This window comes from Pleurodeles waltl, chromosome 6 (assembly GCF_031143425.1).
Source record: "Pleurodeles waltl isolate 20211129_DDA chromosome 6, aPleWal1.hap1.20221129, whole genome shotgun sequence".
NCBI classification, from domain to species: Eukaryota; Metazoa; Chordata; class Amphibia; order Caudata; family Salamandridae; genus Pleurodeles; species Pleurodeles waltl.
Window position 1 is genome coordinate 1,123,132,007 of NC_090445.1, and position 17,597 is coordinate 1,123,149,603.

Here is a 17,597-nt window from a genome sequence, read left to right on the forward strand (position 1 = left end):
GAGCAAAAATATGTTGTAAATTGAATGCCTGCAAAGCATTATGGGGTGAGTTTCCCGGGTGCAGTTAATATTGTAATATAGGGTCTCATGCTGTGTCGGGTAAAGCCGTTGAGGGTTTCCCTTGTGTTTTTCTATTTAAAAGGCGCCAGTTTGTATATCTTTCAACTGCTAAACTTGGGAAGAATTTAGGAATGGGGCTGCAAATTTAACTGGTGCTCATGTAAAGAGCTCCAACCTTCCTGTCGAGTTCGCACTATATAAATAAATAAAAAGGAATCACCCCCCCCCCCCCAACTTGGAGCATTCTTTCTAACTTGTTGGTTAGCTAAGACATCACCATAGTAGTGTTTAGTGAATGTATGTTGGTTATTCCATGAAGCTGCTTTACAGATATTTTTTTGTGGAAAACAATTCCTGCTTTATACATGGGTGAACACTATTGTGGGTTTGAAAAAACAATGAAAAGTTGTGTTTTGCAAAGTGTTTTGTTCTCTCGATGCAATGCATTAGTGCTCTTAATACTGAATGTGTAAAGAGCTATTTCCGCTACCATGTCTGGTTTAGGAAAGAAGACTGGTGGCTCAATGGTCTGGTTTACATAAAAAGTGGAAAAGCTTTAGGGAAACATTTTGAGTTTGTTCTCAGTACTAACTTATCTGGATAGATTTGGGAAAAAGGAGCTTCCAGAGTGAGCGCTTGGAGTTCACTTACTCATCTAAGATATGTTATAGCCACCAATAATGCTACCTTCCCTGTGAGGAACTATACAGCAAAATAATGTAGAGGTTCAAGAAGTGGACCCATAAGCCTGGTGAGAACTGTATTAAGGTTTCAGACTGGTGCTGAAGGGATGGAGGGAGGAACAACCCATTTTTAATCCTTCCATAAAGGCTTTAATTACTGAAATTTTAAACAAAGATGTGTAGTCTGTTTTGCATGTATGCAGAAAGTGTTGCTAAGTGTAGTCTAATAGTGTTATACACAAGGGTGGCTTGGTGTAAATGAAGTAGGTAACACATAAGGTCTTAAACTGGGAAAAAAAGTGGCTGGATTTGTTTTGCCATGCAGTAGTGTACAAACCTTTTCCATTTGGCTGTGTAATATGGTTGTGTGGTAGGCCTGCGAGCTAGTTTTAGAATTGTCATATATTCTAGTGGAAGATTGAGGTCTCTAAATTCCAAGACTTCAGGAGCCAGATCGCTAGATTGAGCTGAATGGGGTTGGATGTGTGTGACCCTTCCATGCTCCTGAGTCAGAAGCCGTTGCCAAAGTGACAGCTTCTCATATGGTACAACCTATAACTGTAGTAGGGTTGTGAACCATGCTTGTCGAGCCTATTTTGGGGCTGTTAGCATTTGAGTGAGGAATGTGTGAGCGAGCCTTTGAACCAGGTAAGTAATGAGTGAAGATGGAGGAAAAGCGTAAGCAGAAATCCAGACCACCTGATCCGTAGTGCATTGCCTTTGGACTGTGGGTGAGGAAACCTGGAAGCGAATCTTTGACATTTGCATTCTGTTGTGTGGCAAAGAGCCCTACCTCTGGTATCCCCATCGCTGGAAATAGGAATGGAGCAATGTTGTGTCGACTTCCCACTCGAATACCTGCTGCTGCACTATGATAAGCATAGCTGCAAAGTCACTTAAATGGTATTCTGGTAGTGGGTGCGCTTTGAGATGTATGGCCCAATGGCATATGTGCTCTGCTATGCGGAAGAGCTGAATGGAGTGTGCGCCCCCTTATTTTTTAATTAAATACAGGACGGTCATGTTGTTGGTGCGGACTAGAACCATCTTGTGGTGAAGATATTGTTGAAAAGCTTTGAGAGCTATTTATATATGCATATAGGTATTTCTGAGTTGCAGACCGCTGGCCATGCACTGCGAGATCTTGTATATGTGCCCCTCAACCGTGAATGGATACGTCTGTTGTAATGGTCACCTGTGGGACAGAGGCTTTGAAGGGCCGACCCTGCAACAGATTCCTGTTGTCCCACCACTGCAGAGAGTGATGGGTCACTGGCCCTAACTATCTTGAAGATGCCCCCTCTTGAGACCATTAGGATTGGAGGCACCGTTGAAGGGAGTGCAAGTGCAGATGTGCGTTTGGGAGTATGGAGATACAGGAAGCCATCATCCCTAAAAAAGCTTATTACTGTTTTGACTGTGAACTGACAATGTGGCTGAAAAAAAGTCAATGCTAGCTGGAATTTTTGAACCACTGCGGGACTGGGATAGGTTTCTTAATTATCTCTATCATTTCACATAACTGTGGTCCAAAGAGATGGTCCCCATTGAAATGCAAATTCAGTAAATGATGCTGTACACCAGGCGTGAAGCCCGAAACTCCACACCATGTGTGGTGCTTTATAATGATGCTGGTGTTAACCTTCTTTGTGGTTGTCTCTGCTGTATCTAAGGCACATTGAATGGTGGCCTTAGATAGTATCCTCCCTTCCTCTCCCAGTTCTGCCCACCTGTTGTATCCAGAGAGGAGACCTGCTGAGTTTGCGATCCTGAGGTCGTTGGCTGCTAGTGCTGCCACACACTTTCCTGCCGTGTTGTACTTCTTGCTCTCTTTGTCATGGGGGGAGGTAGGGGTGAGGGGTTGGCGGGCATCACCAGTATCCTGAGAGTTGGCCAGTTTTCTGGCAGCATGTACCACTAAAGAATCAGGAGGAACATGACCCTTGATATATGCTGGGTTGGATGGGGAAGGCTTTTATTTTTTGTCAACCCTCTGGGTAAGGACCACTGGTTTTAAGGATTTGTAAAAGATTTCCACTGTGAGCTTAAGCATGGCCTTTAACATTGACAAGAATTGTACTGTACGCTGCGATCTGGATAGTGTTTCTACAAGAAAATTAAGCTTATTTTCCAGAGTGTGCATGTCTACTTTTTAGTAATGTGCAGTCCGGTGCAGGATTTCATGGTAAGTTGTGTCATCTGGTGGGGAGGTTTTAGAGGGGTAAAAGTCAGGGTCAGTATCATCTTGTGGGTCTATATCATAGTTAACCCGTCAATAGTTTGATGGTCACCCTGATGATCTGGAAAATATGGTGCTTCTTAGGGATCAATTTTATCCCCTGGGCTATGCTCCACGAAAGATGGCGTGCGTGATCCCCGCCGGTGAGCATGAGGGGAGTGTTGTGATTATCATAATCATTGAGCGGGGGTATAGCTAGTGTTGGAAGAATAGGTGGTGGAGTAGAGGGCAGAGGTAATGGTGGAGTAAGAGGGGGAGGAGATGGGAGCTGAAGAAACATTATGGTACTAGTAACCCTGTCTATGTTTTTTTCGTGGGGTCTTGCTCAGATCCCCTGATCTCCTCCTCAAATGTTTTCTTCCTCTTAGGGAGTGCCTTTTTTTTATAAACATATTTTACTGATTTTACAATACCAATAAACCTTGCTAGCTAAATTATGCATGTAATGTTCCATCTCCAGAGATATTCAAATCCTAAGAGCCAAAGCAATCTGGGAGCAACCTCTCCTGAAGTTTTACCCTCCTTCCTCTCCTTGTCGTGCACCACATATACTACAGTCTAATAAGAATATGAAGTGGAGCTACTGGATTTGCGTTTTGGATTTAGTTCAGACGGGTCTACTTGGATCAACAGGTGCACCATAGTCCCAAAATCTCCACACTGAGAAAGTTGGTATTCTATTGTTGAAAACACTTCAAGGAGCGTTCGGTAAAGCGGCATTGAAAAGGGTTTCTGCATTTCTAAATGGTTCAAGTAATCCTTTCCATGCCCTGGCTAAGTCCATGGATCTGCACCTGCGTAAGGCCTCGCGGAGCACCACTGCACCCTCACAGTCATCCCACCTTTCCAGTTCCTGTCGCCGAACTAGTAGCTAAGTCCTCCCGCTGTTTTCCAGTTCGTAGTAATTTCCTTCTTCGCCAGTATGAAAGCTAGGTATTGGAATCTACAAATGGGTTTCATTTTTTGCTGTGTGTAGGAAATTGCTCAGGATGTAAAGGCTCAAATGGGACCTCTTTGTCCAAAAGATCAGCAACCGTCATGTAATCCCAAAAGGTAACAAGGTTCAGGCAAGACCAAAACATATGGAAATATTCTGCACCCTCTTCAACACATCTTGGCTATTTTGCATCTCCTATATGGAAAACCTATTGATCCTCCGGGTGTAAGGTACACTTAGTGTAAACGTTTATTTGCTTGAGCATCCTTGATAGCCGTGGAACTCTCGTCTTTGCCCAGTCCTTCTCAGCTATGGGGTTCCTCCTGTTGTCCCACTGTGAGCGCAGAGTGCTCAAAGGGGGTTCCAACAACCCTGTTTTCCAGTGTTTTCATATAGCAGCAGTTATCGTCCTGTGTGGTAAAAAGTCTCTAAGGTGTAGATCACATTACACCTGGAACTCCTCGAGATGTCCTCCATCTCTGCCAAAATCCCCTAGTGTTGTCACTTGAGCCTCTGTCCACTCCACCAGCCCTCTCTAATTGACTCCTCGGGGGAGGGCCTCCAACATGCTAAGTGGTATATTCAGGAGAGTATGGAATACCTGCCCATGTTTTCTGTAAGCATCTGATCCAGCATCGCCTAAGTACTGCAAATTCCGTAGAGTCAGTATCTTTGGGGCATTTAAGTCATAAAAGTATTTTGATCAGATGTTCACTGTCAGGTACTCCAGGTTCTCTCTCCCTTTCGGGAGTCAGCGGCCCACCTCCCATTGTGTCAGCCACTGCAGCTATGCAGCCAGGTAGTACAATTCAAAATCCATGATAGTCAATCCTCCTTCCCCTACTGAATATTCTGCAATGTAGTTAAGTGCCACCAGTTTGCGACCGGAACCCCAAAACAATGCCACTATCAGCAACGGGACCCACACCAGCAATACTCCAAAGTAGTATAGCAAGTGGAACAATGCACTTTTTTTCAGTAATGCCACTCTGCCTACAACTGAGAGGGGGATTATTCTCCAAAAGTTGATAGAGTGCTGGAGGGCTAGAATCATCCAACTGACATTTCCATCTAAAAGGTCATTAGAGTCCTGGAATACTCGCACTCCCAAGTACTGTATACATATGGGTTCTCACTGTAAGTACACTAGGTTCTGCAGTGGTACAGTATTAGCCTTCCTTGGAACAGGCTTGACTTTTGCCTGTTAATTCTCAGCCTGGGAGACTTTCCGAACTGATCCAATATCCTCCTTGTAGGAAGTTGGCTCTGTATGCACTATTTCAAAGTAAGGAATAGTATGCACAGAGTCCAAGGGTTCCCCTTAGAGGTAAGATAGCGGCAAAAAGAGATAATACTAATGCTCTATTTTGTGGTAGTGTGGTCGAGCAGTAGGCTTATCAAAGGAGTAGTGTTAAGCATTTGTTGTACATACACACAGGCAATAAATGAGGAACACACACTCAGAGACAAATCCAGCCAATAGGTTTTGTTATAGAAAAATATATTTTCTTAGTTTATTTTAAGAACCACAGGTTCAAATTCTACATGTAATATCTCATTTGAAAGGTATTGCAGGTAAGTACTTTAGGAACTTTGAATCATTACATTAGCATGTATACTTTTTACATAAAACACAATAAGCTGTTTTAAAAGTGGACACAGTGCAATTTTCACAGTTCCTGGGGGAGGTAAAGTTTTGTTAGGTTTCACAGGTAAGTAAGTCACTTACAGGTTTCAGTTCTTGGTCCAAGGTAGCCCACCGTTGGGGGTTCAGAGCAACCCCAAAGTCACCACACCAGCAGCTCAGGGCCGGTCAGGTGCAGAGGTCAAAGAGGTGCCCAAAACACATAGGCTATAATGGAGAGAAGGGGGTGCCCCGGTTCCAGTCTGCCAGCAGGTAAGTACCCGCGTCTTCAGAGGGCAGACCAGGGGGGTTTTGTAGGGCACCGGGGGGGACACAAGTCCACACAAAAAGTACACCCTCAGCAGCGCGGGGGCGGCCGGGTGCAGTGTGGGAACACGCGTCGGGTTTCCAATAGTTTCCTATGGGAGACCAAGGGGTCTCTTCAGCGATGCAGGCAAGGGGGGGGCTCCTCGGGGTAGCCACCACCTGGGCAAGGGAGAGGGCCTCCTGGGGGTCATTCCTGCACAGGAGTTCCGTTCCTTCAGGTGCTGGGGGCTGCGGGTGCAGCGTCTTTTCCAGCCGTCGGGAAATGGAGTTCAGGCAGTCGCGGTCAGGGGGAGCCTCGGGATTGCCCTCTGTGGTGTATTTTACAATAAAATGTACACTGGCATCAGTGTGCATTTATTGTGCTGAGAAGTTTGATACCAAACTTCCCAGTTTTCAGTGTAGCCATTATGGTGCTGTGGAGTTCGTGTAAAACAGACTCCCAGACCATATACTCTTATGGCTACCCTGCACTTACAATGTCTAAGGTATTGCTTAGACACTGTAGGGGCACAGTGCTCATGCACTGGTGCCCTCACCTATGGTATAGTGCACCCTGCCTTAGGGCTGTAAGGCCTACTAGAGGGGTGACTTATCTATACCTGCATAGGCAGTGAGAGGCTGGCATGGCACCCTGAGGGGAGTGCCATGTCGACTTACTCGTTTTGTTCTCACCAGCACACACAAGCTGGCAAGCAGTGTGTCTGTGCTGAGTGAGGGGTCTCCAGGGTGGCATAAGACATGCTGCAGCCCTTAGAGACCTTCCTTGGCATCAGGGCCCTTGGTACCAGGGGTACCACTTACAAGGGACTTATCTGGATGCCAGGGTGTGCCAATTGTGGAATCAAAAGTACAGGTTAGGGAAAGAACACTGGTGCTGGGGCCTGGTTAGCAGGCCTCAGCACACTTTCAATTCAAAACATAGCATCAGCAAAGGCAAAAAGTCAGGGGGTAACCATGCCAAGGAGGCATTTCCTTACACTCCTGTTTCCTGTCAAGGCTTCGTCCCTATCTTAGAGGAACAATAGGAGATTGTCAGCATTTAAGGCTATATAGTGTGTCCTCCCTTCTATTGCTATTCCTGGTAGTTGTTCTCCATCCTGGAATAACAGGTTAGGGGCTCCATCGCTATAGTGAACAGAAGGGCATCCTTGACAAGTTTCTAGCCCCCATCAATAATCTCTGAGATAATATTCCCCATCCTTACACCAGCTTTAGGAGTGGATTACAGTAACGTGGTCCATTCTAGAAACACCGTCCCAGTTGGAAGCGTTCCATAACCCCATATAGGAAGGCCCATTCCAGGCTGTCAAAGGCCTTTTCTATGTAGATTGAATATTGACGCCTGCTTCTAATATCATTTTAAAAAACTGTGAATATTAGGTGCCGTTTTACGGCCAGGGATGAACCCTGCCTAATCAGGATGGATAAGTTAGGGAATGTGGGGAAGAAGTTTATTAGCTAAAATTCTGCTAAGAATTTTATAATCAACACTTAAAATTGACAGAAGGCGATACGCCTGCTTGTCCTTAGCTGGCGTCCATGGCTTCAGAAGAGGTACTGTTAATGTTTCTTAAGTGGAGTCTGGAAGAGTTTCTGACCCCTAGCCGCTTTATATAAAAGTCAACCAATTTGGGTGCCAGTGTTAGTGTAGGTAGCATATATTTCCACTGGGAACCCAGCAGTTACCGGTGTCTTTTCTTTGACCACGTGTTTGATAGCTGCTTGTACCTCTGAAAGCGCGATTTCCCCTCCCAATTTTTTAGCCTCTTCAGGTGTCATAGTTGGGAATTCAAGGAGGCAAGAAGTCACGAATCTCCACCTCACCCGCCAGGGTTGCACTCTCATAAAGGGGAGTGAATAGTAGGTGTAAAATTTGTGATTAATGTCCAACTATCTATAAAGCCTACCTCCCTGATCTGTTTAAAGCTCAACTATTACCGTACTTCGTTTGGCATGATTCTCAAGCCACGCCAAATGTTGAACCGTCCAGTCATGTTCCGCATGAGCTCTCACCATATGGGCTCTGTAATTCAAGCAACAAAGACGTTCAACTTGCTCTGCAACTTTCTCCTCTCTTCAAGTAAAGCTGTTTGGAGGATTGAGGGCCCTGCTCTGGCTAATTCAAGATATCTCACAAGCTCGCAGAGGACAGTATGTTGGTCAGCAAGGTGCATCTCATGCCCACTTATTCATACGATGCACCTCCCTCGAAGCACCACTTTAAATGCATCCCACTCCACCCTGGGGAAAGCTGTTGTTTCTGAGTTATCATCAATGTGTTAAGTGATGCTCTGTCTCCGTGAGTTCCTTTGTACAGGATCGTCTAGGGGTTCCAGTTCCATTTTCCATGTGGCTATATGGGGAGGAGCTCTCCCCATCACATATGCAGCAAAACTGGATTGTGATTGGATATGGGCCTAGAAAGTTATTCTATATTGTGCACTAAGCTTTGAACCTCCGGTGTGCAAAGGAATACATCCAACTGCACATTGAGATTGTGTAGAGGCGAAAAAAATAAAATAATCCTGCTCCTGCGGTGATGCACCCGCCAAGAGTCTACCAATCCCACTTACGCCTCTCAACTGAAAAAAAGTTGGTCCGTTCTTATAACTGGAGAATCACTTAGAGGTGGATATGAGCATTCTGGTTTTGGGTCAGCTATAGAGTTGAAGTCCCCTCCCATGACACCAGAACCCACTAAGTAGTGGGCTAATCTCCTCAACAGTTCCAAAAGGAACCCTGCTTGATCTGTGTTTGGGGACATATTTTAATTATGGTGATGTTTCTACCATCAAGACAATCTGTGACCACCACAGAGCGGCCATCTGGATCAACGAGCTCCCCTATTGCACTGAAAGTGGACTCGCAGGCTAATCCAATTAATGCTCCCCCTTGCAAATGCTGAATAAGTTGTATAATAAGCCTGATTTTGCCACCTTTGGTGCAGTGCCGCCCTTCCTTAGCAATGAGGTGTGTTTCTTGAAGGTGTGCTATATGGGCTCCTGCTGGATAAATAGGAAAATACTTTCAATCATTTTGCCAAGGTGTGCATCCCCTTCACGTTCCAGGATATTATGTCATAGGGGTAACCATAATGTGAGAGTAAAGGAGGAACCCATTCGCTGTTGGAATCCATAATCAGTATATTCGTTCAGCAACCACTCACTGTTTTAAGCAATATGTATCCATGGCGTGCAACATGTTATAGACCTCCCTCACATTCAAACAGCAATCACCCCAACTCCCAGTCCCCAGGACCAGCAGGTGAACACCACCCACCCAAACTTATATAGCAACTCAAACAGTAGTGGGTGAACTCACACGAATACAGGGAGATGGGGTGTTGGGCAACTGGAACGGCTTGCTCAGGGCTTGCTTCTTTGCTGTAATCAATAAGGTTGTTATGCGTTTGGAGTCTTCTTGCACACAGGGGCAAAATATATCAATCAGATAGTCTTTTAAAATATCATAAAAGACCCTCCCATTCCATCCTGAGGGGTATGTCTGGCTTACTCAGCTCTCCTTACCATACCATGAACCAGTCATATAACTTCATTCACTGTATCAGGTGTCACCACAGGCAGTTCAGAGTCTGAGTCATCAGTAGAGGTGGACCCTCCATCAAGGTCAGACATCTACTCCTCCTTCTCGCTGCCTAATGAAGTGGGTGGGCTCCCCCACTGCTGCCCAAGGCTGCCACCGCCTCCAGTGCCCTCTGCTGCTCTTGCTGAACTTCTTCCCCTAATGTGGTTGTGCCAGAGGCCCCTCGAGTCCCTTGTCGCAGTTGCTTCTGTCTTGGTGAGCGTGCAGGTGCGCTTTGGCTCAGGCCTGCCTGTGGTCTGCGGTCAATACAGTCCCACACTTCCTGTGGGGTGACAAAAAACTGCACTCCTTCGGGTGTGACCACTCTCAGTCAGGCGGGGAATAACGTAGCATAACTTACGTCCATTTGTCATAGGAAACTCTTTGCTGCAAGGAAAGTGGACCTTTCCTTCTGTACGTCTCTAGTAAAGTCAAGGAAAATCATACCTTCACTACTGTCCATTATTAGATCACTTTTGCTCCTGGCCTAGGCTAGGATGCAGTATCAATCCCTGTAGTAGGGTAGTTTAGCCACCAAAAGGCGTGGCGGTGTGCCGGTACTCAATGCACCCTTTCAGAAGCATGAATGGCCCTCCAGGGCCAGCCCTTCCTGAAGCCACTTCTCCAGGAAGGCACCATACAGTGTCACTACACCTTTTTGACTAGCCTTTTACTGGAATATTGTTCATTCCGGACCTATTTTCGGCATCTTCTACGAGCTGTTCAAGGATCTGGACTTTGCCCTCCATGACGTTTCTTTTGCAATGCTAGACGGTCAGGAGGGATATCTGTTAGTCTCCTTTCTGCTGTGGTGACTCTTTCAGCTAGACGGTGACGATCATCTTTCAGGGTCCCAAATTCAGCTCCCAATGTGTCCATCTTTGTCACTAAAGCTTCCCTGGTGGTAGTGATTGCCTGGTGTATGTCTTGTAATGTAAGGCCCTGCCAAAGTAGGGGCCCTCGCATCTAGGTCCTCATCCTTTGTCGGTTGACCCAAGGCGGCAGTATAGAAGCACTGTAATCCTGATCCACTCAATTTTCGGCCTGGAACAATGCTATATCAGGGCGCTGGTAGGGGTGCACACCAAGCATCACCTATTAATGTTCCTCCATTATGTCTCTGATAGCCAGGAATCTCCTAGCACTGGGCAATCCCCCCTGGCATGATCAGGCCCAAGTAGGCCCTGCTCAGGGCCCACTCCGTTGTGGGGGGAGAGTGGGTGTTGTTGCACAGTGGTAGCTCTAATTAATACAGGGCCTCATTCCTAGGGATGATGTCACCAAGCTGAGGGTTCCAACGCAGTGAGCTCTCCAATAAAACTCACCGCATCCAGTGATCTATGCTATCAGCATTTTCCTGTGCCCCTAGGGAGACCGAAGATGCTCACATTGACATTCACTGGGGAGAGCAATGCCAGAAGGAGCCCACTGTGCAGGGCTGTAGTGGCAAACAGCAAGCACGAGCCAACAGTAGGGGCAATCCTCAGATTGGGCCCAGCTGCCCCAGTCCTATCACCAAACAAAGGGACATCTTCCTCCTAGCATGGCGAACCCGGCGCTGCTGTACTAACAGTAATTAGGTGCAGGCCTAAGCTTTCCCGCCACCGCGGATGCTGTTATAGGGGCTGCTGTTGCTTGCATGGCTTTTACGCTCTGGGTGTTCTTTTTTAACAACACTAGCAATCACTGGACTCTCCCCTGCTCCTGTCATATACCGCTGAACGGCCCGGGCCTCTAGGGAAATCCCTCTGTAATAGCCCCTCCTAGCGGTGCAAGGATTTCAGGCAATGTAGTCCTTCAAGGGCAACGGACACCGATCAGGAGTGATCCCAGCTGCTACAGTTCTTCTGTTATCCGGTGGCCCCTCTGGGCCTCCACCTACCTTGGGTACCCACTCCACTGTCTTTCACCAGGGTCCGACCTCTCCTGATTGCTCCTGGTCAGTCCAACTGCCCGGGCCAGACTCCAATTTAGCTCCACTCCTTGGTAGGAGTCCAGCAGCCTCCCAAGGCGAAGTCACAGTAGAGCCTTTTTGGGCCACCCTGTATCCCCCTCTCCGATAAGGAAGTTTTGTGGCGAGGACAGGTCTTTTTTCAAGTTGCAGGTCGGGAATGCAAAGTAGGCCTGCCTCGTGGACGTGCTTCGAGTCGCCTGAGAGCATTGGTATGCCCATTCGGTGGGTTCAAACATCTCAGGGGTGCATCATATGCGGGGAATTCCGGGCTCCCTAATCAAGGATGCCTGGGATAAACATCCGGATTCTAGCAGTCCTCGGCTGAGCACTTTACTGTACATCCGATTGTACTGCCATCTTGGCCACCGCCACTTAGAGAGTGTGTCTGCTGGTGCTGGAGGTGGTTTTGTAATTACTCTTCCAGTGCCTGGGTTAATAGACAGAGTCTTTTCTTGGTGTCAAGTTTTTCTTGCAGTTTAGTGAGTATAAACTCTCTCTACCAGCTCCTTTGCGGTCTTAGTTATTTTCAGTGTTGAGGATGATTTTAGGGCCGATGGCTTGGAAGCCAGAGGTGTTTTCAGCTTCGATGTGTGCTTGACATGGAGGGATGCCAAGGGCCTTTTCAGTCCCAAAGGTGTAGCTTTCAGCTACGAGGGCCTCGTAGGTTTTTCCAATGTCGAAGTTTGCATTTTGGACACCAGCAAAAGGCTGGCTTGAAATTGTTGGTGCCTTCGTTTTTTCAGTGCCTTTCGGCTTTTGCAAAGGCTGAAGACCAGATGTCTCCATATGGATGGATGTTTGCCTTATACTGGACACTGCCATAGCCGAAGGGCAGTGGTGTTCTGTGAGTCGTTAGGTATGTTTTTGTGTGAGGTTATAGGATTGTACTCTGAGTTGGACCCTTCCCTTCTGCTGGCAAGTAGGAAGAGGTTGTGTCCATAGGTACGCCCTGAGCTTCTGCTTCCCCTCGATGTCTTCTCCGGTTTGGAGGTCGAGTGGTTGGTATGCTGAAGATATTAGGTGCCTCTCGCTAGGTATGCTTGTGTGCTGGTGTGGGCCCGGAGGTGTACTCTCTGTAGGTCAAGTGTATTTTTCAATCAGAAGACCAGACACGCTTCACACAACGTCTCATGTTCTAGAGACAGGAAGGCACAGGTTGTAGACCGAGTGTTGATTCTAGCCTGAAATATTTAGTGACACATGGGGTAGAAACTGACGGGAGTTTTTTTCCATCACTTCGTGAGGTTTGAGCGGAAGAAGATGGAGGTGAAATTGAAAGGCCGCGTCTGTGTGGGCAGATGAAATATGTGGAGAAAACCAGTCGTTTTTTGTCTTTTGAGTGATATCCGTCGTAGAGCTGTGGATCAGGGTGCTGAAAAGGCCTTATGGAAAGGTTTGAAGCTTCGGTATTGGAGCTTTGAGATAGATTGTTTTCTCTGCCATCAGGTATCCATGTCTAACAAAGGAGCAAATGACCATGTGCAATACAGACTATGGGAGGAATCACCATACCTCAAGACTCAAAATACTTCTTTGAAGGAAAACAAGTTGCAAACATCCGAGCCTAACGCTAGATGGCAGAAGTATGCTAAGCATATGTATCTATGGCCAAGACATGATACAAATACCTTTTCTTATCTCAGTTGAAGGAAATGTAGTAATTTTTCTGTGAATTAAGGTGATCACAGGGCACCAGCGAGTGCTGTTTAAAAAGTAGTCATTTTACCTTATCTGCCCTGCTGGTAATGTTGCCTCTGGGACCGACACAAGCAATGTCATATTGGCTAAAACAGAATGAGGCTGCACTATGTACTTTCGTTCCTTATTGCTTTATGATCTTATTTTTGAATGGAGGGACACATGTAGACCCTGGTGGCATTGAAGCAGTCAGGTGCACCTCAGGATGGCTGCTACTGTTTTTTGAACCATGTAGATCTGACAAGTAACATGAATCTGAAGAGTTTAAGTGACATTTTCCAGGCCTCTATGACCGTTCATTTTTGCTGATATTCAGAATGAATCCGTCACACCTTGGTGTCGGGCGGAAGGCCCCGGGTTGTACCTTTTTTCCATACCTTCTGTGATCCTACCTTTTTAATGATAACTAACTAAATAATGGGCTTTGTCTTTAGCCCTGTAGTTATGGAAGCTCTATATATTCTGGGGACAATTTTAAGACTAATTATTCTGCAAGTTTCACATTGGTTCAGTGCTCTTTGATGAACTTTAATCCATCACATCAATCTCTCTGAAGACCAGTAATTTAGAATCTTAAGGACAGAATAGCTGTTAGGCCCTGGGAAATTTTCTGGCTAACACTTTTATTTCAGCAAAGTTTCCCTTGTCATATTGTAAGCGAGCAGGTTAGCACACATTGTGCCCGTTTATTCGACTTTCTGTAGGAATAACTAATGAGGAATTATCTGCATTAATGGCTATTCAGAATTGAAAAGATTTTGAAATGCGCTTGAACAACAAAAAAAATAATTCTTAACTGTGTTTTTCAAATACTACTACTCTCATACAAGCTGTCTTCAGAGGCCACCGTAAACTGTATTTTCTCAAAACGGAAGAATTCCTAGGCTGGCCGGAACAAGTTAAACAGAAAATTTAGGAGACTAACAATTCTCGGGAAATGTGTGCTTACTGGCCAGCATCATATAAGAGACCTAAATAGGAGCACAAACTCAAGACAATGCCTACAAAGTTTTCTTTTAAATTTTCTGAAAATTAGGGTGATGCAAAACACGTGACTATCGAAGATTCACCCCACAAAAGTCCTGTAGCTGTACACAGTACCACCAAAGAACAAAGAGGTCTAATCTACAAGTCTGCCCACAAACACCTAAGCAAAGGAGCATAATAGTTAGCAGCACTGATTTTTGTGACACCCCTTCGTATCCCTGAACTCTGCTTTGACTGAGACTCTTTCCTGAGTTTTGTTTAATCATACACTGTCCCTGTGCAATGTTATGATGGTTGGGCCGATTTTTAGGTCTCACAGCACTGGCATCTGTTGCAGTTTTTACTCAAGATTGAATGGATTATTTTCTCTATTACGTCTCTGCTACAGATTTGATTGCTTTTCTCTTTATTCTTATTTTTAATGCTCCAGAGCACATCACTAACCCTCCTCTGCTGTAGCTACTTGAGATCCCAGCACTCTAGCACTTTGAGCGCTCACTAGGAAATGGGCCATGTTTTTTCATTTTTAACACTGGTTATTTTTGAATTTAGTGTTTTTAGAAAAGTTAATATTGGTGATATTAAGTATTCTTGGGTTGAATGTCATAATTCTTTTTTAAAAACTGTATTTCTGTTAATGTGTTTTTCCACTTAACAAATTTTCAATTGTTTGGGTTTCCAGAAATAGGTTTCTATTTTAATGCTTTTAAATGAAGTTATAATCTGCAACCTTGCCATTGTGACAACATATTGCCTCTTATTGTGTCACCTGTTGTAATAAATGCATAACATGCATTGAGGTACAGACGTTACCTCTCTGGCGCAATACTCGGTAAAGAGACTACCTTACCTACCCTTATATGACTAATCAGAGCCAGAGGAAGACTTTGAGTTTTTTTTTTCCATCGGCCATGGAGTACCCTTCAAACCCTGGCTGAATGCTAGCTAGTTGGTGCCAACTAATGCTTACCTTGAGGGGAAGGTTCCTCCATCTCGGAGTCCGTTGTGGTGGTGGTAGTGGTGGTGGTAGCTGTAGTGTCTTGTTGGGGGCTTTTCTCAACCAAGAGGGCCTGCTGATATTTCTTCTTCAGGTTCTCGACTGGCAGAGATGAACGCCCTACCTGCGAGAGAGAAAACATTTTTTTGTTTTAAATGGTGCATAACAGGCAGTGTTATTCATAAGTAGGACATTCATATGCATTTCTTATCACAGGAGGCACCACCATCCTTTGAAGCCATGAAAAGCCATGGTAGCCCCTTTCTTTCTGGTTGAGTGTGCCTTTGGTGTAATAGGCAGCTCTCTCTTTGCTTTAAGATAGCAGGTTTGAATACACTTAACTATCCACCTGCCAATGCCTTGTTTTGAAATTGGATTTCCTGTATGAGGTTTTTGAAAGGCAATAAATAGTTGTTTTGTCTTCCTAATTTGTTTTGTTCTGTCAATGTAGTACATTAGTGCTCTCTTGATGTCTAATGTATGTGGTGCTCTTTCAGCTACGGAATCTGGCTGTGGGAAGAACACTGGTAATTCTACTGTTTGATTTAAGTGGAAAGGTGAGATAACCTTTGGTAAGAATTTTGGATTTGTTCTTAGAACTACCTTATTCTTGTGTACTTGAATAAATGGTTCTTGTATGGTAAATGCCTGAATCTCACTCACTCTTCTTAGAGATGTGATGGCAATGAGAAATGCAACTTTCCACGTTAGGTATTGCATTTCACAAGAATGCATGGGTTCGAAAGGTGGACCCATGAGCCTTGTTAAGACAATGTTGAGGTTCCATGAAGGAACAGGTGGTGTCCTTGGTGGTATAATTCTCTTTAGGCCTTCCATAAACGCTTTAATGACAGGTATTCTAAATAGGGAAGTGGAATGAGTAATCTGCAGGTAAGCAGATATTGCGGTGAGATGTATCTTTATGGAAGAGAAAGCTAGATTTGATTTTTGCAAATGTAGTAAATATCCTACTACATCTTTTGGAGATGCGTGCAATGGTTGGATTTGATTATTATGGCAGTAACAAACAAATCTTTTCCATTTATTTGCATAGCAGTGTCTAGTGGAAGGTTTTCTAGCTTGTTTTATGACCTCCATACACTCTTGTGTGAGGTCTAAGTGTCCAAATTCTAGGATTTCAGGAGCCAAATTGCTAGATTCAGCGATGCTGGGTTTGGATGCCTGATCTGTTGTTTGTGTTGTGTTAACAGATCTGGTCTGTTGGGTAGCTTGACATGAGGTACTACTGACAGGTCTAGTAGTGTTGTATACCAAGGTTGTCTTGCCCATGTTGGTGCTATTAGTATGAGTTTGAGTTTGTTTTGACTCAATCTGTTTACTAGATATGGAAGGAGAGGGAGAGGGGGAAAAGCGTACACAAATATCCCTGACCAATTCATCCATAGAGCATTGCCTTGGGATTGATGGTGTGGGAACCTGGATGCGAAGTTTTGGCATTTTGCGTTTTCTTTTGTTGCAAATAGATCTATTTGAGGTGTTCCCCAAATTTGAAAGTAAGTGTTCAGTATTTGGGGGTGAATTTCCCATTCGTGGACTTGTTGGTGATCCCGAGAGAGATTGTCTGCTAGCTGGTTCTGGATCCCTGGAATAAATTGTGCTATTAGGCGAATGTGGTTGTGAATTGCCCAATGCCATATTTTTTGTGTTAGGAGACACAACTGTGTCGAGTGTGTCCCCCCCTGTTTGTTTAAATAATACATTGTTGTCATGTTGTCTGTTTTGACAAGAATGTATTTGTGGGTTATCATGGGTTGAAATGCTTTCAACGCTAGAAATACTGCTAACAGTTCTAAGTGATTTATGTGAAACTTCTTTTGATGCATGTCCCATTGTCCTTGGATGCTGTGTTGATTGAGGTGTGCTCCCCACCCTGTCATGGAAGCATCCGTTGTTATGACGTATTGTGGCACTGGGTCTTGGAAAGGCCGCCCTTTGTTTAAATTTGTACTGTTCCACCATAGAAGCGAGATGTATGTTTGGCGGTCTATCAACACCAGATCTAGAAGTTGACCCTGTGCATGTGACCATTGTGATGCTAGGCATTGTTGTAAGGGCCGCATGTGCAATCTTGCATTTGGGACAATGGCTATGCATGAAGACATCATGCCTAGGAGTTTTAATACCATTTTTGCTTGTATCTTTTGTGTTGGATACATGGCCTGTATCACCTTGTGAAATGTTTGAACCCTTTGTGGACTTGGAGTGGCTATCCCTTCTGTTGTGTTGATTGTCGCTCCTAAGTATTGCTGTGTTTGACACGGCAAAAGGTGTGACTTTGCATAGTTGATGGAGAAACCCAGCTTGTGAAGGGTCTGTATGACATACTTTGTGTGACGTGAACACCTTGTTAGCGTGTTGGTTTTGATTAACCAGTCGTCTAAGTAAGGGAACACGTGTATTTGCTGCCTTCTGATATGTGCAGCTACTACTGCCAGTCATTTTGTAAAGACTCTTGGCGCAGTTGTTATTCCGAATGGCAACACTTTGA

The 17,597-nt window shown here is 45.0% G+C and overlaps 1 protein-coding gene across 10 annotated transcripts in view; it reads right to left on the reverse strand.

Annotated features, from left to right (window-relative positions):
* PHC2 (polyhomeotic homolog 2) overlaps window positions 1-17,597 on the reverse strand; it is a 635,967-nt gene that overhangs the window by 80,001 nt on the left and 538,369 nt on the right. For all 10 annotated transcript variants that reach the window (XM_069240302.1, XM_069240300.1, XM_069240304.1 and 7 more), the window contains one exon: window positions 15,062-15,212. In XM_069240302.1, the coding sequence (XP_069096403.1) occupies window positions 15,062-15,212 (151 nt within the window). The remainder of the gene's footprint in view (window positions 1-15,061; window positions 15,213-17,597) is intronic.